At 37.7% G+C, this 25,575-nt stretch overlaps 1 protein-coding gene across 1 annotated transcript in view; it reads right to left on the bottom strand.

Annotated features, from left to right (window-relative positions):
• The window catches only part of LRP6 (LDL receptor related protein 6), a 173,357-nt gene that overhangs the window by 147,282 nt on the left and 500 nt on the right, over window positions 1–25,575 (bottom strand). Inside the window, exon 2 of the mRNA XM_046660441.1 lies at window positions 5,601–5,994. Within this exon, the coding sequence (XP_046516397.1) occupies window positions 5,601–5,994 (394 nt within the window). The remainder of the gene's footprint in view (window positions 1–5,600; window positions 5,995–25,575) is intronic.

Here is a 25,575-nt window from a genome sequence, read left to right as displayed (position 1 = left end):
AATTGGCTATCTGCTTCTATGCAAAAACTTTGGAAATGGATATGATCTCAGGGAAAGAACAGAGAAAATACACTTTTAAACCGTTCCATATTTCAAGAGCCGATGAAGGAAAAAAAGGAAGGTCCAAGTAGTAGGAACAACAAAACAGTACAAAAATCAGGAGGTCTTAAAAGGACATTTTTTGAAAAGAATACAGTTTCAATATCAAACGCTGTGAAAAAGACTACAGACAGTCGTTTTATTCTTACTTCACAAATTAGCTACCTCACAAACTCCTCCATCTTAAAGGCTCAATGACACAAAAACTGGGTAAGGTCAAAATTAATTTACTATAGTTTCTAAAGAGGCAATCACACTGGAATATAGTAAGAATACATAAGATCCTCCAAATGTAGAGAATAATTAATACTCAGTTAAAAATATCCTATTCTTTACCATCACAAAATTTCATTCTTCTCTGTGCTAAGAATGAATTAAAAGGTCAATGCTGCAAGCAAGGAAAGCTTTTACTAAAAAGGCAAACCTATTAAAAGACTGGGCTAGGTAAAACCATCTAGTTATATTGCAAATATTCCCTTTCAATAGACCCTCAACAAAAGTGGACCTGGAAAAATGGGACATAAAAAAATTAGACTACATAATTAAAATTCCATTTGAGACAGGGTGATGGACAGCACCAGATATGAAGAACTAAAAACTGGATGAAGGTTAAGATGCTTTTAAGAAAAAAGCCCTACACTAACATTTGAGAATATATATATATACACACACACACACACGTACTGTTTTTTTTTTAAAGATTGGCATCTGAGCTAACAACCGTTGCCAATCTTTTTTTTTTTCCCTGCTTTTTTCTCCCCGAATCCCCCCAGTATATAGTTGTATATTTTAGTTGTGGGTCCTTCTAGTTGTGGCATTTGGGATGCCGCCTCAACATGCCCCGAGGAGCAGTGCCACGTCCGCCCCCAGGATCCCAACCCGAGAAAGCCTGGGCCACGGAAGCAGAGCGTGCGAATTTAACCACTCAACCATGGGGCCAGCCCCTAGAATACGTATATACATACACATTCTTAAATTTTTTTTCATTTCCAAGGATTTTGATTCATATCCCCTAGGCTGGTAAAGCTAAATCTATCTAGATTTCCTGGATTAGTGGCTTTTCTAATACATTTCCCTTAACTTTTAGATAACCTCACCCTGTATCTCAAAATACGTATGAATTTATATAATCTGCCTAAAAGAATTAATTGGCTACATTTTTCCACTCTTCATACAAAAAGAATCATTTGACATTTCAAAGGATTTTTCAGTCTATAACAAGTGGAATTGGAAAACAGGTTGCAACTGGTTTTAGGGGTGGACTAGCCCTAAAAAAGGAGGTTGAGTGTGAGGATATATGCAATAAGGGCAGTAGAAACAAAATTTTATGAAGAATCTGTGCTACAGAAACACAATTCTAAATGTAACATACCTAAATTGCTGACTTGAATGTACAACTGCAACTGTAAAATAAAATTTCAAAAACAGATATACAGGGCCAGCCCAGTGGCGCAGCGATTAAGTTCACACATTCCGCTTCTCGGTGGCCCACGGTTCACCGGTTAGGATCCCAGGTGCGGACATGGCACCGTTAGGCAAAGGCCATGCTGTGGCAGGCAACCCACGTATAGAGTAGAGGAAGATGGGCATGGACGTTAGCTCAGGGCCAGTCTTCCTCAGCAAAAAGAGGAGGATTGGCAGTAGTTAGCTCAGGGCTAATCTTCCTCAAATAAAATAAAATAAAATTTTAAAAATAAAAACAGATAGATAGAGTAATTTCTTTAAATGCCTCACTTTTTAAACTTAACATCAAAACTGAAAGGAACCTATTATTTTAGAGATGAGGAAACTGAGATCCAAGAAAATGAACTAATTTTCTGGTAAATAACAGAGCTAGATGTGACATAAAGCAAGCTCAAGGGAATTTATTTTTATAAAACAGGATCTTGATAACTTTTGTTGAAAAGACCAAAAATCTTAAGTTTTAAATAAACAACTGTAATCAAAGCCATAGTGACTTGGAATTCAGAAGAGACCATGCTAAAATTTATGTTTGCTTAGAAAACACTTTCTCCCCTAACGAGGAAAATGAATAGGATTATAAAAGCAAATACAAGGTCCAGTCACTCAAAAAATATTTACTGAATACCTACTATGTGGCAAGAACTTTTTTAGTCATCTGGGATACACCAGTGTAGAAAATACTTTTAAATATACTCAAGAAATGACAATTACATGTATGTAATTGATAGGGAAATTACAAATCATTCTTTTTCCATCGAGCTAGCAAGCACTTTTAAAGCAGAACTTGTAGTGTTGTTATTATTATACTTGATGATAAAAATGTATTTTTAAAGCATATATCATTCAAAGCTGTTCAGTATGAATTCACTTCAGACTGAATCACTAAAGCTTACCTTTTTAAAAAATATCCAAAACGATGTGAATCTGAACAGATCCTTAACAAACAAAAACCCTTAGAACCGCTTTATTTGTACCTGAAACAGCAGGTCCTCAGTATCATTAAGATTAGTACAGTGAATGTAGAACAGATTAAGGAACTCCATCATTCGGAGCAGGCACATAGTCTGGAATTACTTTCACTATAAAGTAAGGATATTGCTTTCTGTAACTATGGCTGTTCATTTCTAGAACAATTTCTATGCACACATTCTCCTGTTCCTTATGCTAAATTCTATACTGCCAGTCACTCAAAAGAAAAAAAAAAAATCTCAGACTACCAGAGGCCAAATTTAAGGAGGGAAATAAAAATCTTCCTTCAGTTTAGGCTAAATGGACTGATTACACAAAGAACTCCATACATCCGAAAGCACACAGATGTCTGCACTAGTTCCCAGGGCTCAAACAATACCAGCCATTCAATAGCTTTCCTTTTATATAAGCTTATGTGAGAGCTCAGTCAGCTCCTCTGAACCTCACAACCCAGGATCCTGGAACCCTGATAAAGCATACATTTTTCCTCAGCACTGTTTTCAAGTACTTTCTCTGGAAAGCAAACCATTTTTCCCCAAAAATCAATCTGGAAATCATCTCTTATGTTTGCTAAGTGATGTACTCGATCTAAAATTACTTTTCCATTAAAACCACAGTCCTTAATTCATATCTAAGATCAACACTGAAAGACTGTTTGATAGAATATATTTTTAAATGCATGAGCTTTAAAATACAATTTTAAATACATTCCATCATGCTAATTACCAAATGTATACTATTTGACTGCATTATATCTGTTTTCAGGTGTGCAATTTTTTCAATAGCCATATGATACAAAGTATCCTCCCAAAAATTAAGACAATTTGAAAGGGGAAAAGGCGAATTTACACACATACACACACACTCTACAGTAACCGCAGACACTAAAAATAATGAAAGAGATTTCACCAGGTTTTTGACCAAACCTTCAGGCCTCAGGAAAAACAGTCACCCTTTACTGACTGTCCCCCCTCAGAAGCTTAAATAACACTAATTCCTGCCTTCAAAGCACATTATTATTGATTCTTCCAGTAACATCCTTTATCAGCTGAATAACTGGCAAATTCTCACCTTCAATATTTGGAAGTATCATGGATAAATTAAAACCAGAAAAACTCCAATGTTCTTTTCAATCATATGGCAAATTACTTTCTAAGACACTCATCAGATCTGACACCCAGAAGGGGTGTTTTAGGGGCAGAAAATTAGAAAGATTCATTTACTCATTATATTATTAGATCCTGAATAGTCAAGAGCTGCCTATAAATTCAGCTCCCTTGAATATGTGCTATCTCATAATCACTATCCCTTGCAGAAATGATCAGGACATTGCTCCAGAATTGTGGCCATCAAGCTATTTTCTCCACCCATCGTCCCTAGGAGCTCCCGTGGCCCTTCTAATTCCTTTAACACTCCTCTCCACATACATACAAATGCAAATAAACATGCTCTGAAGAAAAGTTCTCTCTCCCAGGTTTTCTATCCTTAAATAGACAGTAAATGCTTCAAGATATTCCCCCTCTCTCCCCAACAAGAGTACAAGAAAACAGAGCAGTGGACATACTAACCATTTAATTAATATTTTGGTAAATTTCCATCACCACCCATCCAGTTACAAGATTGAATTTGTCAAAAAGGAAAAAAAAACCTATCTTTTCACCATATTACTCCCTAATGATGACTGAAAGCACCAAAATTCTGAGTGTTCTACAAGGCAGTAACCTCAGAAACATTTCAACATCCTCTGAGACTTACATATTTTGTTGGCAAAACACAAACTCCGCTTCTCAAAAATATCTTCCAAGTTCTCAACAATCAAGTCCTTCAATCAGTACAGTTTACTGCACACCTAGCATCTGAGACCTCCTCCTCGGGACACTCAATCCCTTCTCCTGCTAGCAGCAGGACTATAATATTTTCTGATGCTTTATTAAGAGCACCATGTGACTGTAGCAGATACCTCTTAATGCCCCTCCAAAAATACATAATTTTTATATATTATATAAAATATACATATTTGTGCTTTCCAGAACTTCTCACCCTAAAATTCCACTACTCTACTACCCATTGTTATTTTTTATAGTCAGACAAATCCTTTCATTTTCCTACAACACAGCAACTTCTTTAACCACTATGACCAAATTAGGGCAGATATCAAGACAAAGGAGCACATATAAACCTTTCCTTTATTTTCCCTAAGTTTTACTTTATTACATAATATTAATCCACTCCCTTCTATAAAGGAAATAAGTTTTAAAGCATCCCAACATACTTTAAAGTCAAGGAAAACAAAGTATTAATATAGTTATTCACGGGTTATTTATCTTTAGATTTTAACCAGCTATTAGTAACTCATTTCAGGTTCATATTTAGATAAGTTATCTTTACCTAGCCATGACAGACTTTGTCATGACCATGTATTCAATAGAGAAATACCAAGAAATGGTATATGGTAAGATTGAGGCATAGTAACAGAGAAGCAATGTAGGGACACACTTCACATTTTCTAATGGAATTTACCCATAGCTTTAAGTTCCCCTTCTCATAAAAAATAAATCTTTATGGCAAATATATGTTTAGCTGGCAAGAAATGAGTTATTTAACAACTTTTATTTTCCATTCAATAATGACATATTAAATAATACTTCAGAGTTTAATTTAAAAGACACCAGCATTACAAAATGTGTATTTAATAAAAGTTATAAGATCCAGAAAATTGTTCTGTATTATCTCAAGCTACCAAATAGTACTCAAGTCTTCATTCCTTCTTCTCTGCCTTCTAATTATCCCTCATAATTACGAAAAATAAATGCAGAAGAAAAAGGAAGAACTATAAATATGGCTATCCCATAAGTGCTATTAGAAACACAAAACTATTTACAGAAACACCTCACTATAATAGAACACAATATAACTTCCCACATTCAAGTCTAATTGACAAAAAAGCCCAAGGAATCTAAAACTTGATTTTAGACTTTTCTTTTCTCTTGGGGGTTAGGGGATATATGCTAATGGACAGAAACTAGGAGAAGATGCAATGACCTTTGTACATTACACAAAAAACTTACCCACTTGAAGGATCTAAGGCAATAGCTCTGGGTTGATCCAACTCTTGCCAAAATAAAACTTTTCGTAAAGATCCATCTAAATTTGAAACTTCAATCCGATTAGTTTCAGAATCTGTCCAGTATAATTTTTCTCCAAGCCAATCACATGCCAGCCCATCAGGGGACAATAATCCAGAAACAACAACATTCTGTACACTCTCAGTTTTGTTAAACTCTGTCCGTTTAATAGCTTCTTCGCTGACATCACTCCAGTATATCAAGCCATGACCAAACACAAAGTCCACCGCAGCTGCATCCTCCAAGCCTCCAACGACAATTGTAGCATTCTCTTTGCCATTCGTAGCATCAACCAATCGTAAGTCCCGTCTGTTTGCGTAGAGCAACAAAGGGGCCGCTGGAACAAGGAAAGAAAAATATTTAAGTAACAAGAAAGGAAATGTGTTGGTTCTCATAAACTGAGTTTCGAATAAGCATTAGTGAGCACATACTATCAAAACTAAGAGTAAATAAATTAATATAAGACTTTCTAAAATCTTTTCACAAACAAACTATTATTTTTGCAGCATTTTGAAAACAAAAACTTACAAGACAGGTAATTAACTCTACCAGGACACTCTTTTCTTGTTAAAATAGTCTGTAAGATAAAGTTTAAAAGCATGGCCATACCAAGAATTGGCAAGGATACGGAGCCACTGGAACACTCAGACTCTACTAGTGGGAATGTAAAATAGTGCAGCCACCTGGGAAACGTTTGCCAGTTTCTTAAAAGGTTAAACATACAACCTACCAAACTAGCCAATTACTCAAGAGAAATAAAAGCACATGTCAATACAAAGACTTGTACATAAATGTCCACTGCAGCTTATTTGTAACAACCCAAACCGGAAGCCACCTAAACATCATCAACAGACTAATGGATAAACAAATTGTGATAGATCCATCAATAAAAAGTAATGAACTATTTGTACATGTGACAGAGGAGAATCTCAAAATAACTGTGCAGAGTCAAAGAAGTCAGACAAAAAAGAGTATATAGTGCATGATGACATTTACATAAAATTTTAGAAAGTTAAAATTAATCTATTGTGACAGAAAGTAGATCAGTAGTTGCCTGGAGGCAGGGAGAAAGGGTGGAAAAGAACTAGGGGAGGAATCATCCAGGGGCATTAGGAAACTTTTGTGGATGATGGCTATGTTACATTGATTATGACGATGGTTCCAGAGGTGTACACATATGTCAAAACTTGTTAAATTTTATACTCTACATATGTGCAATTTACTGCATATCAATTATACCTTAATAAAACATAAATAGTCTGGCAGAGATCACTTTTAATACAACTATTTTATTCTGTTTTATATCATTATTAGAATGACTTTTGAATAAGACCAATATGACAACTAAATACAAAGCCTATCCTAAAGAAATATTCACCTTTGAGAAAGCTGAAGCTTAGGAACGACGTAGCATAAATTCTATGCTTTTCGGGGTTTTCTAAGTATCTATTCCAAGCTTCTGACATGTACTTTCCTGGTTTCAATAATAATTAAAGATCTAGAGCACCACCGCCCAAGAGAACGTTCTGTGGTGATAGAAATGTACCTCCACTGCACACTACAGTAGCCACTGGCCACACATGACTATAGAGCACTTAAAATATGGCTAGTGTGACTAAGAAATTACATTTTAATTTTTATTTAATCTTATTTAAATGTAAATAAATAAATGGTCGTATTGGATAGCAGGGATCTAGAGGCTGAGATGAAGAACATAAATGAGGGATAAAAAATACGAGCTATCATGCAATCATCTACATGATCTGCTCTCACAATTACTTAAAGTTTCAAACTGTGTCATCCAAAGCCAAGACCAAGCACCATTTAAAAGTAACCACTCCCTCTTTTTTAAGAAATTAATTTCTAAAAATTAAGCTGCTCAAAAAAGTAAGGGATGTTCAGCCAGTGTATGGATTATGTCTGCCAAATCAACTTATGAAGTCCACTGTTTTCATCTTTAAGTACAACATGAATTTCCCTTCTATCCTTCTAACTAAGCTTAAATTCCAACTTTCTTAGTCAGAAACAAATGGGCAGATAGCTTTTTAAAAAGTGACTTAGAGCCCTTTCTGCTTATTCTGTGTATCTGCTGCTGCGATTGGCAAATTAATGAATTTCCCTCACAAATTCACTTTCACCTCTTATCAGGCCTTCACTGGTTTATCAGTCCCCACACTGTTCACTGCATTATCTTAGACTGAGCCCCATATTCTATGGACCAACTATAAAAATCAGAAAAAAGGTCCTTATAAGTTAAGGGTACAAAGCTAAGTGCTGCATAAGGCTAAGAACTTAAAATTTAAAATCCAAGAGTGATAACAAATCTAATACCTATTAGGCAACTTTCTTTATGGCATTATCCCTGGAAAACTGTTTGTATACCAAATCTGTATATGGCATTAGGTAGCACCTAAATGTCTTTTACAACTTTCAAGTCAAACATTAACATGTGCACTGAATACTGGGTCTACAAAAGCCAAAGAAACTTTCTGGTCATTTAAGGCCTCACAAGCCTTCTGAGGAAAAAAAAAATGGGGGAAGGAACAAGTTAATTTCTTTATAATTAAAGATTTTAAAGGACTGTATATAAACCTATACACTATCAAAAGGAAATGCCAGAGTTCAACCTCTTCAACCACCCTTCTGATGCCTACTTTCTACAATATTGTCACCAATATCTATTCAGCAATATATTAAATGGGATATCTGAAAGATATAATTTGACCTGTAATATTGTTTTAATCTACTAAAGAAACAGACTAGATCCACATACACTTGCCCCTGCTTGTAGCCATATACGCCATGCTCTCAATTCCTTCTGACTTCTAATACCCAGATAACCACCATCATCTCTCTTTAGTGGAAACTTCACAGGTGACTAGGAATCCTTGTTTTCCTTTATTAACTTCCTACTACTTTCTCTAGTAGCCTTTCTAAACTTTTTCTACTTTCCTGAAGACAAATTCCATGCTTTGAATCTTTCATTCTCAGATCATTTCATAAAATAATCTCAGTGAAATGTCACACATTCCCAACATCCTAAATTTCTCAAAAAATCTATTTATCTTGTCCTCAGTCACAAACGACACATTGCCCTTCCTCCTTTCTAACACTGAAGCAATACTTTTGGCTCAGTCTCCCTACCTCCTCTCTGCAACTTTGCTCTATCAATTGTTTCCCAGGTTCCTGTACCTTCAGTGGCTCCTGCTAGGTCCCTGCTATCAAAAATCCTTTTTTTTAATAACCCTAACCCTACCACCACCAAGAGAATAATTATATTTCTCCTAACCACAAAATCTTACAACATTGGTATACACTTCATACCACTATCCGTTAGCTGTTAATTCCACCCATCACTCAGCTGAAACTGCTTTCTACAAGTCTTCACAACCAAAACTAATGGCCTTTTCTCAGTCCTTATTTTTGACCTCTGCAGGATTCAACAATGTTGGCCATACCCCTACCTACATAGCCTGTTCTCTTTATACTATACTACCTATTACTCTTTTCTGGTCATGCTTCATCTGCTTTTTAGTTTCAAATCTTCCTCCCACTTCCCAAATATAGGTATTCCTAAGATTTTCTGTTATTCTCCAAGTGAGGGGGGAGGAGAGAAAATCATCCAAGTCCTCCTGGCCAACAAGCAACAATGCAGGTAATTTTCAAATCATCATCTCTAGCCTCATCTTCAGTTCTGAACCTATAACTTCTTGTTGGTCATCTCTTCCTGCCATTAAGTTCATCACTTTTCCTCTCCTAAAAAAACCCTCAAGAGTCAGTTGTACCACAATTCTAATCTTACTGGTGCGCCCTGGAGCCATCTTTGATGCCTTCCTCTTCCCCCAGTCTGCCAACTACTGTCCTATTGATTCCTCTTTAGCATGTCTTAAATCTACCTCTTCTGTTCCATTTTTAGAACCACTATCCTACTCTAGACCTTCATGATCTTACACCTGAACTACCCTAATAGTGAGTGATCTCAACACTCCCCTCCCTTTTCTACTTTTAATACTTCTACTTTATCCAACTCAAAAAGCTTTTTGATTTCCTTTGCCTAAAATATAAAGCCTCAATACCTCAGGCCTCCACCAAGTGTCTTTTACCTATAACTTTAAACTTACCTTTTATAGTCTCTGCATCATACAAATTGGTTTTTAACATATAAACAGTGAGCACATTATATTCCATCATGACAGTGTATTCATTTTCCTGCTTACTCCATACTTGTCTCTCATTATCCCAGTAAGCACATCTAAGTCTTTCAAGGCCAGATTCAAATCTTATCTACTCCATAAATATTTCCAATTGCCTCAGCTTTCCTTCTTTAAGCCATTATAGTCTCTAACAATTGATATTAGCATTTTTTTTCCTTTTTCTCCCCAAAGCCCCCCCCCTCCCGTACATAGTTGCATGTTCTTAGTTGTGGTTCCTTCTAGTTGTGGCATGTGGGACGCCGCCTCAGTGTGGCCCGATGTGCAGTGCCATGGTCCATGCCCAGGACCCGAACTGACAAAACACTGGGCCGCCTGCATCAGAGTGCGCGAACCCAACCACTCGGCCACGGGGCCAGCCCCTGATATTAGCATTTTAAAAAGTATATTTCCAGGGCTGGCCTGGTGGCACATCGGTTAAGTTTGTACGCTCTGCTTCAGTGGCCCAGGGTTCACCAGTTCAGATCCCAAGTGTGGACCTACACACCACTTGTCAAGCCATGCTGTGGAAGCCGTCCCACATAAAATAGAGGAAGATGGGCATGGATGTTAGCTCAGGGCTAGTCTTCCTCAGCAAAAAGAGGACTGATGGCAGATGTTAGCTCAGAGCTAATCTTCCTCAAAAAAAAAGGTCTATTTCCTACTTGAACTAAGATATCCACCCCTTGGGAACAGGAGCCATACCTTACAACTAATTTTACCCCAATCTCTAGCTCAGTTCACTGCACACAGTAATATGGTAAACATACTGTGACACTGTGATTTATAAAAAATATATATTTGGTCATTCAGATGACCAAAATTTCTCATATATATTTGGTCTTTGTCCACAGTTCCTGGCTCACAGCTCCCAAACCCTTGGAATTTCCTAAGTATGCAGAGTGATAACGGTCTTTTGTTATGTTAATGAAGTGACTTTTGGGAAGCACCTAAGGATGGCAGCTGGTGACCAAAACACTCAGTCTCACCTCCCTACCTCCAGGGAGCAGAGAAGAGCGTGAGGTTGAATCAGCTGCCAACGGCCAACAACTTAGTCAATCACAACTACGTAATGAAGCCTCCATAAATACTCAAAAGGACAGTTCATTGCCTTTTTTTGGAGAGTTTCCACATTGGGAAACCAGAATGCTTCCACATGCCACCATTTCGGACCCCAACCACCACAAGGACAGAAGCTCTTTTGTCAGGACCTTGCCCCATGTCTCTCTTCATCTGGCTGTTGATGTGTACCCTTTACCATCCTTTGTAATAAACTGGTAATCTAGTGAGTAATTGAGTTTTCTTGAGGTCTGTGAGCTGTTCTAGCAAATTAATCGAATCAAGGAGGGGGATGCTGGGAATCTGATTTATAGCCAGTTGGTCAGAAGCACAGGTAACAACCTGGGCTTGAGACTGGCATCTGAAGTGGAGGGCAGTCTTGTGGGACTGCGCCCTGTACCTGCGGAATCTGATCCTATCTTCGGGTAGACAGTGTCAGAACTGAGCTGAATTCTCAGACACCCTGCTGATGTCTGAGAACCGCTTGTTGGTGTGCGAAAGCCTCCACAACACACACACTGGAATTGGGTCCAGGAACTCTTTGTACCTATTCACTAATATTTAAAATAAATTTTCCAGAACCTGATCTAAAAATATATTTGTCATAAACCCAAGAGGATTTTACACTAAGTACCGGTCAAGTGCTCACATATGCCCATTACTTAACCATTGACTTGGTTTGACCAAAGTTTAGTCAGGCTTCTCTCCTCCCCGCAGACCCCTAAACTGTGGCTAGCTCTAAGCTTAAGCAGGCCAATGCAGGACATCTTCTCTTAAGGACTCATTCCAAGCATCAGCTGACCACAGGAAAAAAATCTGTTAAACTTTCCTGGTCATGTCATTTGCTAACCCCCATCTACTTGTCCCATTCTCCTACGAAGACCCTGCTAGCACTATTCACTTCTACCTACAAGAGAAAAGCCTTTTTGTTTGACTGAGACACATGCAGATCTTGTAGTCAGAGCAATCTCCATATTGTAATAGTCTTTTTGAATAAACTCTCTCCCTGCTTAAGTAGGGATTTATTTTGACATTTGTGTGGTGACATGACTTGGATGGGGACTGGACTTCAACTACGGACCTGCGCCATCCCCATCTCATTAATGACACTTTGTGAGTCATTTAAACTCCTCTCCTGTTCAGATTCAAGGATCTTTCCTTGAGTTCAACTCTTAAACTAGTGCTCCAGATACTTTATCTGTTGCAACATGGTAACAAGTTACTTTGATATTTCCGAGCAAAATATCCACTCTTTGAATGGAGACTCACATTCTAATTCTCAAGTAAGAATATTCCCAGGTCTTCTGTGAGACCTCTTCTATTGACCCCTGACTCCTCTAGTGGGAATTCCCTTGGCTCCTCACACAGGAATAATCTTTCCCAGCTCCTTCAAATTCTGATTTAATTATCTAATCCCATAGGTAACTCTCACTCTATTGGGTGCCCACTCTTCTCTCCCACTGACTGTATTCTTCACCATTACAGCACTAATGCAATTCAGTATCTTCAAAAATGGCAAAATTTTACTAAAGACAATTCAGAACTTCAATTTCTCTCCGGGATCTCCCCAAAGAGGCTCACCAAAAACCTGTCCCTTTCTATCACCCTCTGTTCTTCCTTCTTCCTTTTCACCACTCCTGACATTCCCTTCAGCTCCCCTGAATCCTTGATCTATCCTCCTTTAATACCCCAACCTCCTCCACCTCTGTCAGACATTTCCCTTCCCACTCCAACCCCTCAACTCCCGAGTCACTCAGGCTTTAAGGCTCCCTTTTCCCCTACTAGAGACTCACGAGGGGCTCAAGTACTTGAAAGTCAAAAATATGAAGTGCGGGGGCTGGCCCCACGACCCAGTGGTTAAGGTCACGCACTCCACTTCAGCAGCCCAGGGTTTCGCCATTCGGATCCTGGGTGCAGATATGGCACTGCTCATCAGGCCATGCTGAGGCGGCGTCCCACATAGCACAACCAGAAGGACCTACAACTAGAAATACAACTATGTACTGGGGGGCTTTGGGGAGAAGAAAAGAAAAAAGAAGATGATGATTGGCAACAGATGTTAGCTCAGGTTCCAATCTCTAAAGAAAAATATATGAATTGCGGGCCTGTCCCCTGGCTTAGTGGTTAAGTCCCATGCACTCCACTTCAGATGGCCAGGTTCAGTTCCTGGGTGTGGACCTACACCACTCATCAGCAGCCATGCTGTGGTTGCACCCCACATACAAAATAGAGGAAGAGTGGCATAGATGTTAGCTCAGGGCAAATCTTCCTCAAGCAAAAGGAGGAAGATTGGGAATGGATGTTAGCTCAGGCAAATGTTCCTCAGCAAAAAAATATATATATGAATTGCAGGCCAACCCCAGTGGCCCACTGGTTAAGCTCAGCACACTCTGCTTCTGCAGCCTGGGTTCAGTTCCCAGGCACAGACCTACACCACTCGTCTGTCAGTGGCCCTGCTGTGGTGGCAACTCACATACAAAAAGAGGAAGATGAGCAGCAGACATTAGCTCAGGGCAAATCTTCCTCAGCAAAAAAAAATACATTATGAATTGCAAACAGGCTGGATCTTTTATCCACTCGAGCTTTGGACAGCCTCTTGGTCTCTTTTTGATCCCTTAACCAAAATTTAGTGTGCAGCCTCCATAAGATTACACAGCAGGGCAAAGAAAATCTTAAAGACCTCCTCCATGGATACTGGTGGGGATACTTCAGCCCTCTTACTGACTGAGCAGGTAACCTCAACTTGCCCCATCCACCAAAAACACAATCCTGGTAAAACTCTAAAGGTAAAGGAAAAACAAAAGCTAGCAGTGAGGTGAACCTTTCAAATTGAAGCTATAAGCTGTCTATGTGTGTCTAGTTGTATGTTTTTTATATGGATATATGCATGTAAGTTATATATGTATATATATTTTCCACCTTCAGATGGCATTAGGAATTATAATTTTAGATTTTCAAATCCCTGAAAGGAGCTCTATTCATCGTCTTGAAGATAAATAAGTGCTCATATAAATTAAATATCCCTAAGATTTCCAGAAACTAAGGAAACAAAATTTCTTATACTTTCCAAAGTATTTTTATAGACTAACCCAAATGTTTTAGGAATCCAAGTTAACATACATTTACATAAATCTTTGGTATATAAGACTAGTTCAATATTGTTGGTCTAATAAAAACAGCTATGTCTTCTGAGTTACAGGCATTAAGGATAACACAAGCATGCATTTTTATTCTACTTTGCTATGTTCTTCCCAAACTTTTACAGGTTTATTGTTAGAATAAACTAGCATTACATCTACATTTGTATTTAACCAAATTGAATCATTATTCTGACAAACTTGATTTCAACAGGAATTATGTTTTGTAATAAGCCAATTTAAAGTTCCCAAAATCTTTCAGTAACTCACAACCCTGGGCTTATGCTAAGTTAATTCATAGATATTCATTAAATACCTAGGTCATTCCTAAGTAAGACAGGACATTGAAGCATAAGCATTTCAAGTCTTTGCCTCTTACTATGGTACCAAGAAACCACATATGTTTGACTCTATTAATGAACATATTCATTTTTGCCACATTGAGAAATTATACTATCAGGAAGCATATGGCTATAACAAGTTGTAAGATGTATATTCATAAGCTCGGCCAATCTACCACAAAATGCTGGTGTAACAGACAGTTCACAATTATTGACCTCATAGTTTTCTCTGTAAAATAGCAGTTACTCTAATTATGAGTTATAATTTTATATGTAAATGAGACTCTACTAGGAGACACATGACAAAAAGGAACAACTTTGTATGCAAGGCAAGCAGAATGTTTTTTTATTAAGGAAAAAGAAAACAATTCTAAAGTAAAATGATTAATTGTTCCAGAATAAGAAAGAGGAATACGTAGGACAAGTGCTGAATGGATACAAAAACCTATAAAAAGTTCAGGAAAAAGGAATTGCATCTGTCATGGTTAAGCTGGCTAAGATTTGATTGGTTTACTTGTAAGATTTTTAAAAAGCGCTTTAGTATCAAATATTATGTTTTTGCAAAACTAGAATTTGGTTTTCTATTAAAATGACAAAATTTTCTTGGGTTATTGGTCCGCTCTTAATAAAGAGGTTATAAAAGGCCTTTCTTTGCCTTCTAAGTAATCTCCCTAGAAGGGAAAGATTGCGTGTCTTATCAGAATTTTCTTTGCTTGATGGTGACTTTTATCATGTCCTCAATTATTTTAGAAAACAAAGTCTTCTCACTTTTGAAAGAACTAAGGTTATTTACCATCATGCTCCTTCCTATTTTCAATTTTAAAAAAATTTTTGGGAAACTTTGGTTAAATAGATAGTAAATTATTTTTTCTCACTGACCCATGATCATCTTTTTTGAGGAAGATTAGCCCTGAGCTAACATCTGTTGCCAATCCTCTTCTTTTTTTTTTCGGCTGAGGAAGACGCCCTGAGCTAACATTTGTGCCCATCTTCCTCTTCTTTTTTTTTTTTTATATGTGGGATGCCTACCTCAGCATTGCTTGACAAGAGGTGCCATGTCCACACCCAGGATCCGAACCAGTGAACCCTGGGCCACCAAAGCGGAACATGCGAACTTAAACGCTGCGCTATCAGGCCAGCCCCCCATGATCCTTTTTAATCAAATGTTCAAACCTCCTGACAACTTTTAACATTCTGCCTTTTCAAAATCAAATCCTAAATGTCTTTTGCACCTACAACTATCTTTGAAATTTCCCAAAGGGCCCCTGGAAGTTCACAAATAATTCATTCTTTCACCTTATAAAAAGAGGAGTGTTGAAAGTAATTAGTTTTATTTGATCAATGTTATAATTTGCATGGGAAGCAGTGTCAAATCAGAAGATACACCTACCCTCCCCCAGGTTAAATCTGTATGGGTAAAATGTTAACATGATTACTTCAGAGATTGCATGAAGTTTCTAGAAATTTATCAATACTCTCATTGTTGATATTTCTACTTATCAAGAGTCCTGGTGCTACTTTGCCTGATATTAGACAACAGTGTAGTGTCATCAGTCATAATTTCAGTTATTCTTTTTACTTTTTTATGATTTTTTTATTAACTTGGTCACAATTTGACTTCTTTAATTTGAATATAGTATATTCCAGGTAGGCCAGGGGTTCACAATTGGGGATTCACATCAATTACTCATGGAATTTTATTATACAGGTGTTTAGGACTTAATCTAGATTTACAAAATCTTTTTACTTGATAATGTCGATATATTCTACCTATATGCTTGATGGCACATTATGTCTCAGTATTATTATATATCTTGAAGTTTTCTTCTCCACAAAGATTATATTAATAAATTAGATGTAATATCCACTCTTTTTAAAATACAGTTAATCATTATGCTTATAGATATTTTCCTAAAACTTTTTTAGAATGACTTGATTTTGGTTTGCATGCCACAAAAACAACCAAACTTTCTTGTCAACTGCATTATTTTTTATAACAAAGTCTTATCAGATCTTTTACTTTTAAAATTATTAGTAATAAGTTAATCACCACCATTTAAGTCTTTTGTCATCTACAGATGGTTTTTTCGTTTTACTCTCATACTTCCCTAAAAGTGCTTGCAAATCAGCTATAGGCCAGAGTGCTTATCTTAACAAAAAATACTGCTGAAAAAGGACTATACCAGGTACTCTTCGGCACAGGCTTCTGATGGCATCACTTAAATAATTTTGAGACCCTACCAGTACACTGAGTCAGGATTTCCAAAAAGCTAATGGAGAAGCAGATGGATTCACGACACTGCTAACCCAAGATCTGGCAGAACAAGAATTAATTACATAGGACTGAATAAACTGATGGAGGATGATTGTGGGTTTTGTTTAAAACATTGCTGATGCTTTGATGTCCTATTTTCTGGATATAAGGAACTCTTCTCTTTTCTCTTAAGCTATCTATAAGTCATTAACAATTTAAGCAGACGAGGCTTTTGTAAGCAGAAATAAAACATTTACCTTTTTTCTCCCTGCCTGAATCCTCCATAATTCAAAATCTCTTAATGAGTATTTATTTTCAAGGCAATACAGTTACGTGCATACGTTCAACAAGAAAGTCTGTCCCCCAGTTGGAAATATTCGCTATGCAACCAAGGTTTTGACTGGAATGCCATATTTGAAAATGGGGCTCACTTAATCAGATATAACCAGACACTTTTAAGGAGCTATGGTTGACTTTATGGAGCCAATGCTCACAGTTCTCTTGGGAAAACCACACTGCTTTACCTGGCTTACAGAGTTAAGAGTTCCCAGCCTTACAGGTGAAGGAAGGAAGGTCACTTCCAAGCAGGCCCAGGAATCCTAGGATACTTTGGAAACCTCAGGAATTTGCCCAAATCTATTGGTACTGCAAGTGAAACCTGATGGTGAGTTCTTGACGCTGCTCCCTGGCTTCAAGAGGCTTTTAAAAGTCCAATCTGAGATTCCCTACAAAAACTTTAAGCAAAGGAAACTTAAAAGGCCTACACCTACATAAATAATCAAGCCAAATCTAATAAGATCAACTTCACAATGACCTTATTCTATATCCATTATGGACTGAATGTTTGCGTCCCTCCAAATTCATGTTGAAACCCTACCCACCCTGCCATCCCCAGCACCCGGTGTGATGGTATTAGGAGGTGCGGCCTTTGGGAGGTAATCAGATGCGGTCATGAGGGTGGAGTCCTTATGAAGGGGATTAGCACCCTTGTAAGAGTCAACAGACAGCTTGCTTCCTCTCTCTGCTCCGTGAAGATACAGAGAGGTCAGCAGTCTGCAATCTCTTCTCTTTTGGCAAGCTCTTTTGGAAAACGGTGCTCACCAGAACGTGACCATGCTGGCACCCTGATCTTGGACTTCCAGCCTCCAGAACTGTGAGAAATAAATTTCTGTTGTTTATAAGCCATCCAGTCCATGCTATTTTTGTTACAGCAGTCTGAGCTAAAGTATATTTCTAATAGTGACAGATTTTGTTTTAAACAACAGGGGAACTGACCAACTGCTCATAATTGCCCATTATTTACCTACTGACTTAGCCTGAACAAACTTTACTCAGGCTTTTCTCCTCTCCCACACGCCCCTAAACTTAGGCTTTGCCCAAAGCTTAAGGAAGTAGATGGACAACTTCCACCCTTAACTCATTCCAAGCATCAGCTGACCACAGGAAAAAAATTTCCAGTTAAGCTATCTTGATTGTGCAATCTGCTCACCCCCCGTCCACTTGGCCCATACCCCTCCAAAGTTTCTGCCAGCCCTGCTTACCCTCTCTAAAAAAGAAACGTTTTTCTGTTTGATTTTGAGATGCCTGAGGATCTTGCAATCAGAGCATTCTCCCTACTGCAATAATCCTTTCAAATAAAGTATCTCCTTACCTAAATCCAGATGCCTTATTTAACAGTACTATGACAAACCACCTATTTGCAAACTCCAAAATTACATTAATATTTATTTTCCTCTATCAAAAGTGACTGGTATCATTTTTCAAAACCACAATAAAGCCCAGGTAAAATTAGCTACATACAGAAAGCATTGCATGTAAAATTACTGTCCAGAGTACCAGCAATCTGGCCTTAGGTTATTCATTCATCTTTCTAATTCATAAAACAAAGAAGCTGGGCCAGCTAATTTCTATTTTCCCTTCTATCCTATTAATCTGGAAATGAAACTGGTAAAAAGGTTTAACTGAGACTGCTGTTTGTAAGCTAACACACAGAAATGACATGCTGGTAAACCACTGAGTGCTTCTCCAAGAGAAAAACAGGAACTCAGATTTTTTTGTCTATTTCTGTAACTTCAAAAGTGGAGATTTCCGAAATAATTTCTCAAGATAAAGATTCCAATGATCAAACCCACACTCATTCAAAAGTACTTCACATAGCCATACAATGGAATATTATTCAGCCATAAAAAAGGAATGAAGTACTGATACATGCTACAACATAGATGAACCTCAAAAACATTATGCTAAGTAAAAGAAGTCAGATACAAAAGACCACATATTGTATGATTCCACTTACATGAAATGTTGAGAATAGGCAAATCCATAGAAACAGAAAGTAGATTAGTGGTTACTACGGGCTGAGGAGAAGGAGAAATGAGAAGTGATTGGTAAGGGGTATAGGATTTCTTTAGAGGGTGATGAGGATGGTCTGGAATTAGATAATGCTGATGGTCGTACAACTTTATAAATATACTAAAGACCACTGAATTGGACACTTTAAAGTGGAGAACTTTACAGTATGTGAATTACACCTTTTTAAAAAACTGGATTTGAAAAAGTACTTAGCACACTAATTACATTATCAATGCAATAGTTATATCCTAAAACCAGAAAACACATTACATAATCCACACTTCAAATTCAACCTCAGACATAAACATGCTGATTTTTTTGTTGATCACTATGATTAATTTCCATATCTAATGATTTTTCCATATCTAATCTGTGCTAAAAAACAAGCTTTATAGTAGTTACAAATTTATAACAATGTCTAATAAATGATTTGAGATAAAACACAAAATGAAGATCCAAATTAGACTGTATGAATGTCACAAAAATTCACATCTTTTCTTATTGTTTTAAACGTAAAATTTAGAATACCTAACATGAGCAAAGCTCGGGTTCATGGTGGTTTATGAAAGAAAAAAGTCTGTTCCTGAAACACTTTATCTAAGGGCGATTGTCTTCATTGTCATAAATCAAGAAACTGTTACAAATAAAGACCATATAATGTGTAGCTAAGAGTTCATGCTAATGAAGTTCGGCTGTTAGCTTTTTCAGACTTGCAAAATATAGCATCCTCAAATTGGATACATATATGGATATATTTAAATTACACCTCCCAACAAAGCTGGCCAATAATAAGGAAGACTCCTATCACTATATCCTTTAGTTGATTCGGCTTTGGTCTAAGAGTGATAAAGTGATGACAACAACCAAGGCCACTAGAGAAAATGGTCTCCTGGTCAAACATACATAATTTGATAAAGGTACAGTCTTCCAATATCTGGGTGACTATTTTCTTAAAAAACATGACTTCTGATGATCATGTTCACCTCTGCATTTAATTTTTATTGAAAATCTAATCAATAACTTCAGGCCTGATGTCAAACAATAACTTAAAAATTCACTCAATTGGGGCCAGCCCAGTGGTGTAGTGGTTAAGTTCGTGCCCTGCCCTTCGGTGGCCCAAGGTTCACGAGTTCAGATTCCAGGCACGGACCTACACACCACTCATCAAGCCATGTTGTGGAGACGTCACACATAAAACAGAGGAGGACTGGCAACAGATGTCAGCTCAGGGCCAATCTTCCTCACACACACAGAAACACAATGTATTTTTTTGCCTAAAAATATGATGATGTCATTTCACATCCCCAATCTCCTGGCCTTTCCAATCAAGGTATTGCAGAAACAAAAACTAGCAAGTTATACTACAGCTAATAGGAATAGAGCATCAAAGCACCAGTAATTTTCACCAAATAGAACCCAGGCACATTTTAATATTTTCCAATCTGACATCTTCAATGTCTTGAATCTTCTGTGAGGATAGTCACTGCCATAAATAACATAAATAGCCTGAGAAACAAAAGCATGTGATAATGATATCAAATAACACTGTTTTCCTTTTATTTAAGACAAATTATATTTTAAATGAATAATTTCAAGGGCAAATATCCTATTTTTAGATTGCCTAATGCACGTATTTGACAAAATTTCAAAGTTATTCACACAGAGCAGCGTTCTATTCATTAAGATAAGGCTTATTTTACAGAATATACATAAAGACTCTTACACAAAGAGTGAAATACACAACGCAGGAATCAGTATAGCATTTACTCATCCTGCAGGGAGAAGTCTGTCAATTGCAAAATACTAATTATTGTAAATAACACAATAAAAAATTTCTCAACTAGACAATGTTTTGATAAAATTATATTGCCCATACTTAACTCTTAAATAAGTGTCACAATCAACTGAACTATTATCCTCTAGCTCATTTATAATATTACCTAAAACAAAATTAAAGTTGCAATCCTTTAAAAGGTAAAATAAATTTAGTAGATAGTGACGTTCTTGTTTATATAAAACAAAATAGAAAACATCAAAAGTAAAAGATTTTATGGAGCTTTTGTTTCAGTTGCAGAAGAGTCAAAAAGGTTCAAAATCCACTGGCCTAAAACTAGTGACTGCCTAAAACAGTGCTCAGCACTTAAATGTTTTACTGGTCTTTCTTGAGCATTAATGTTTCTTTTAATTTAGCCATCTTAATAAAAGCGACCATTTATTCGAAGTCTACTATTGACTGCAAGCTGTACTATCCCTTCATAAACATTATCTCATCAGTTCTCACAGACTCTTGTAAGGTATTAGCCCCATTTAACAGGAGAGAAAACTAAAGCTAAGTAACTCGTCCAAGGTTACCTAAAGCGTAGAAACTTTGAACTTGGTTTGTTTGTCAACAAAGCCCATATCTTTCTGCTATAGTGCCCCTCTTTATCATCTTCTTTGAATATAAACTTGCAATAAAATTTACATGATGAAAATTGATTTTCTCAGAGTAGTTACCCATGGCCTAAACAGAACTACAACCTGTTTTGTTTTTCCCATATGTTCAAATTACAAGCTCACATAAAACATTTTCCATTTATATACTTCTTCACAGACTCTTCTTTGATATTCAAAAAACACTTCTCTCTGATAGCCAAAGTATGTATAACTATATAGAAACAGTATTTCAGTTCGGCAAATGAAAAAATTTCCAATTAAAGCAAAAAAAATCTCTGAAAAACTGAACCATGGGAAATCACTGTTAGGTCTGATGATAACAATGAGCTGGAGCTTTTATTAAGTCTCATAACCAGTCAAATTATTCCCTAGCCAAATGAGCAAACATAAAGCCAAGTGAGTAAGTAGGAGTTAAAGTATCAGATTTAAGTACATGAAATTGTCATCAGATATCAATTCACATGAATCAACCTAATGCTTAAAGGGTTACTGAATCCAGGTTCCAACCAAGCACGTTGCTTGGAACAAACGTTCAGCAGAAAAGTGAAAAGTATTATGAAAAAAACTCCTTGTTGAGTTTGGGAAATAGTGGGGTAAACAAAGTTAAAATTGGTCTCTTTACCGCAAGATCTCTCAGAGCCCTTAATGTATTAATATGAATTATGAATCTCCAAAAGAAGGATTCATTATTCTAATGAAGATAATAAAGCACACAGAGATTAAGTGACTTATCCAAGGTCACACACAGCTAATGGCAAACTTAGAACCAGAACCTAATTTCCCTGATTTCCACTCCAAAATTCATTCCACTTCCCCAAGACATCGTTATATCTGATATTAAAGAAAAAACTTCTCCAAGGACTGCGTCTATAAAAATATAAAATGGGAAACACTAGTGGCTTGCTCTGAGAGTATTTACCACCACCCCACCAAAACAAATAACAACAACAACAAAAAGGAAAGTAGCAAAGAATTTTTATAAAACAACAAAAGCCTCCTCAAAGTAAGCTGATACAGTATTTACAGATTATACACACTACTAGTATTCCAAAACTTATATTCTTATAAAAATATTTCCTCTAAAAAATCAGAGATATAATCTCTTCCAATCAGCACCTGAATGGACTAAGAAAATGGTAAGAAGGGCAAACTAGATTGTGAGGTCCATTGGAGCAGGATCCCGTCTATTTTGCTCACCACTACATCATCAGAGCCTGATACATTAGTAGGTATTCCACACATACTTGCTAAAAGAATCAACAATAAATCCCTACTCTACCATTAATTAGCTGTAGGATCTTGAGCAAGTTATAATCTTTGAATCAGAGTTTCCCCACTTGCAAATAAAGCCATTAGGCCAGAACGATCAAGATCTCTTCTACTTTTAAGAATTCGTGAATCTCACAGAAAGTAAGTCTCAAATTCCAAACATTTGAGGATATGTCCACAGTCAAAAACTATAACAAAAAATAACATGTGCAAAGCACTTTACATTCATTACTTCATCTAATAAGTCAAATAAATCTGTGAAGTAGTCAGATAGGTATTACCCACATTTTACAGGTAAAGAAATTGAGGCCCAGAGAAACTGACTGACAACATCAGAAACACAAAGTTATTGTGTAGTGAAGCTTGGACTTTATACTCAAGATTTTAGTATTGAAATCCCCAAATCCTTCCAATGCAACTTGACCTCCGATGACACGGACACGGATGCAGCCCCAATGATGACAGCAATTATTTCCTGGCTTTTAGGTACTGATTTAACAGAGCTACAGGACAAAACATCTCCCAAACTCTCTCACCACCCCATCTTCCCAATGTTAAAGCTCCAACTCTGGGCCAGCCCGGTGGTGTAGTGGTTTAAGGTCACACACTCCACTTCAGGGGCCCGAGGGTCTGCAGGTTCGGATCCCGGGCGCAGACCTAGCACCACTCGTCAAGTCACGCTGTGGCAGCATCCCACATAAAGCAGAGGAAGATTGGTACAGATATTAGCTCAGCAACAATCTTCCTCACAGAAAACAAAAAAGCTCCAACTCTTCTAAGGAAAAGTCTTAATGCAACAAATTAATCACATATTTCTCCTTGGAATCCAAGGTTAACTAATACAACTACAGTAACAGAGGGTGGCATTATCAAGGAGTGACAAGAATTTAAATTATGAATAAAAATCTTTCAGATCAAAAAACAATTTAAGTTCAAATAATTTGTACACACAGTTAAGTATTGTTAAATTCAAAGACCACTTGATGCCATGACTACGTGACATTTAAAATGAGAGCTCCACTTTTGGAAACTTTGTGAGGGTAAAAGAGGCAATTTAGACTGTTAGCTCCTTTAGGTCTTGTTACGTAATACCATACTTCAAAACATTACTTCAAGTGCAACTTCTCTAAACTCAGTAATGAAAAAAACCCAACCCTAGGCTCAAACTTGACGGTAAAATAAATAAATAACATTTACATCACACCCTTCCTCTCCAAGAAATACAACTGGGCAACCAGAAGCATCCCGGGTTATGAATTTAGAGTTCTCCAAGATTCCAACCAATCAGCTGACTCTCATATTTGTTAACTCTATTAACCTTCTGTCTTAAAATATATACATATTCTTACGTCAAATACAATCGTTTCTCAAAGCTATAGCAAAATCCCCTTTCAACAGGGAGTATACTATATACTAAATATATACTTATGAAATTTCTTAAGTTCCTAACACTGCATTCAATTCTCTGTCCAGAAAATTCAGTGAGCACGGTCTTTCTGGGGTTTACATGTGCAAATAGTTTGGAATAGGCTTACAGAGAGACATAATTATTAAGTAGATATAACATGCAAACGTAATAATCCTGCAGAAGAGTAAGGAAGAAATTCCTCCAAAAACAAAAACAAAGAAAGATCGATCAATCCCTCTCATCCAAATATATACACACAGAAATGGCATATCTGTCTCATTTATTGCACAAGATCGTTAGTTACTACGGCGTTCTGTAAACTTCAGTAAGTTCTGCAGGCTTAACAAAAGTTTAGCTTGTTAAATTAACAGCTAAAAGTCTCCGTCGACTCAAGAGGTCCCATACCTGAAAAGAACTGACCATGAACACAAGTGAGAATTGTAACAAAACCAAAGCTACAAGCCATTGCACCATCAGTCCTTAAATTCCTCTGCTGCTAACCGCTCCATCGCTTCAGACCCATCGGCACTTCAACACTGATAAGTTTGAGAAGAGCTGCTGAAATCTTGCGGGCCAGTCAAAAACCTTAGTGAACTGTCACAAAACTCGAGTCACAGCCTATATGACAGCTCTGCAGGCCACTCCAAAAAACCACAAGCCCATCGAATTCACGCGACTCTCGATTCAAATTATCTGGAATAGCCTATGTTATTTACCAAAGCGCCAAGCAGTCCCCAGGCCAGCGCAGCAACTGATAACTTAGATCCAGGACAGGCTCCTCTTGACACAAGGATAACTTTCCTACTTGGAGCCAACTGTACACTTGCATGCTCCGAAAATAGGGGCACGTCCTGCACATTAGGTGTTACAAGGGCAACGTTTCTATTTTATCATGGGCTGAAGCTCAGAAAAGTCCAAATGCCGAATCGCTCGACCTATAACCTCCGAGTCACTTTCCAACTGTGCCCTCACCCAGGATCCTTATATCCCCCACGGAAGCCAATCACCAGCTGTAACACGGCCTGGAAAAATAGGAAGAGGGCTCCAAAAGTTCACATAAGAGATACGGGAAAGGTGGGGGCTTCGAGGGAGAAGGCCAACGTGAAAGCATCTTGGGCTCAAACATTTTAAAAGCCAAGACACATACAAAGACCCTTCTCCCTGCTGATTCCAGGCAGACACACACACAGACCCTCGGTCACTCCGAGAGAATGGGGCTCCGGGGGGGGGGGGTCACCAAGCCCAGCGGCCCGGATCGCGGCTCCGATCTGTCCAGAGAAGCTCGGGGGACCTAGGCGGGGGTCCGCATTGTGGCCCGCGGCGAACACAGCCCCTGCTCCCGGGCCCCTTTCTTGCTCCTTCCCCACTACCAGGCCTCTCCTCGCTCCTCTCCCCTCTCCTCCCGCCCTCCCTCCCCTCCCCCGACACACACACACACACACACACACACACAGCGAGGCCACCTCCCCCCC

This window comes from Equus quagga, chromosome 1 (assembly GCF_021613505.1).
Source record: "Equus quagga isolate Etosha38 chromosome 1, UCLA_HA_Equagga_1.0, whole genome shotgun sequence".
Classification (NCBI taxonomy): Eukaryota; Metazoa; Chordata; class Mammalia; order Perissodactyla; family Equidae; genus Equus; species Equus quagga.
This window is presented reverse-complemented; position numbering and strand designations above follow the sequence as displayed.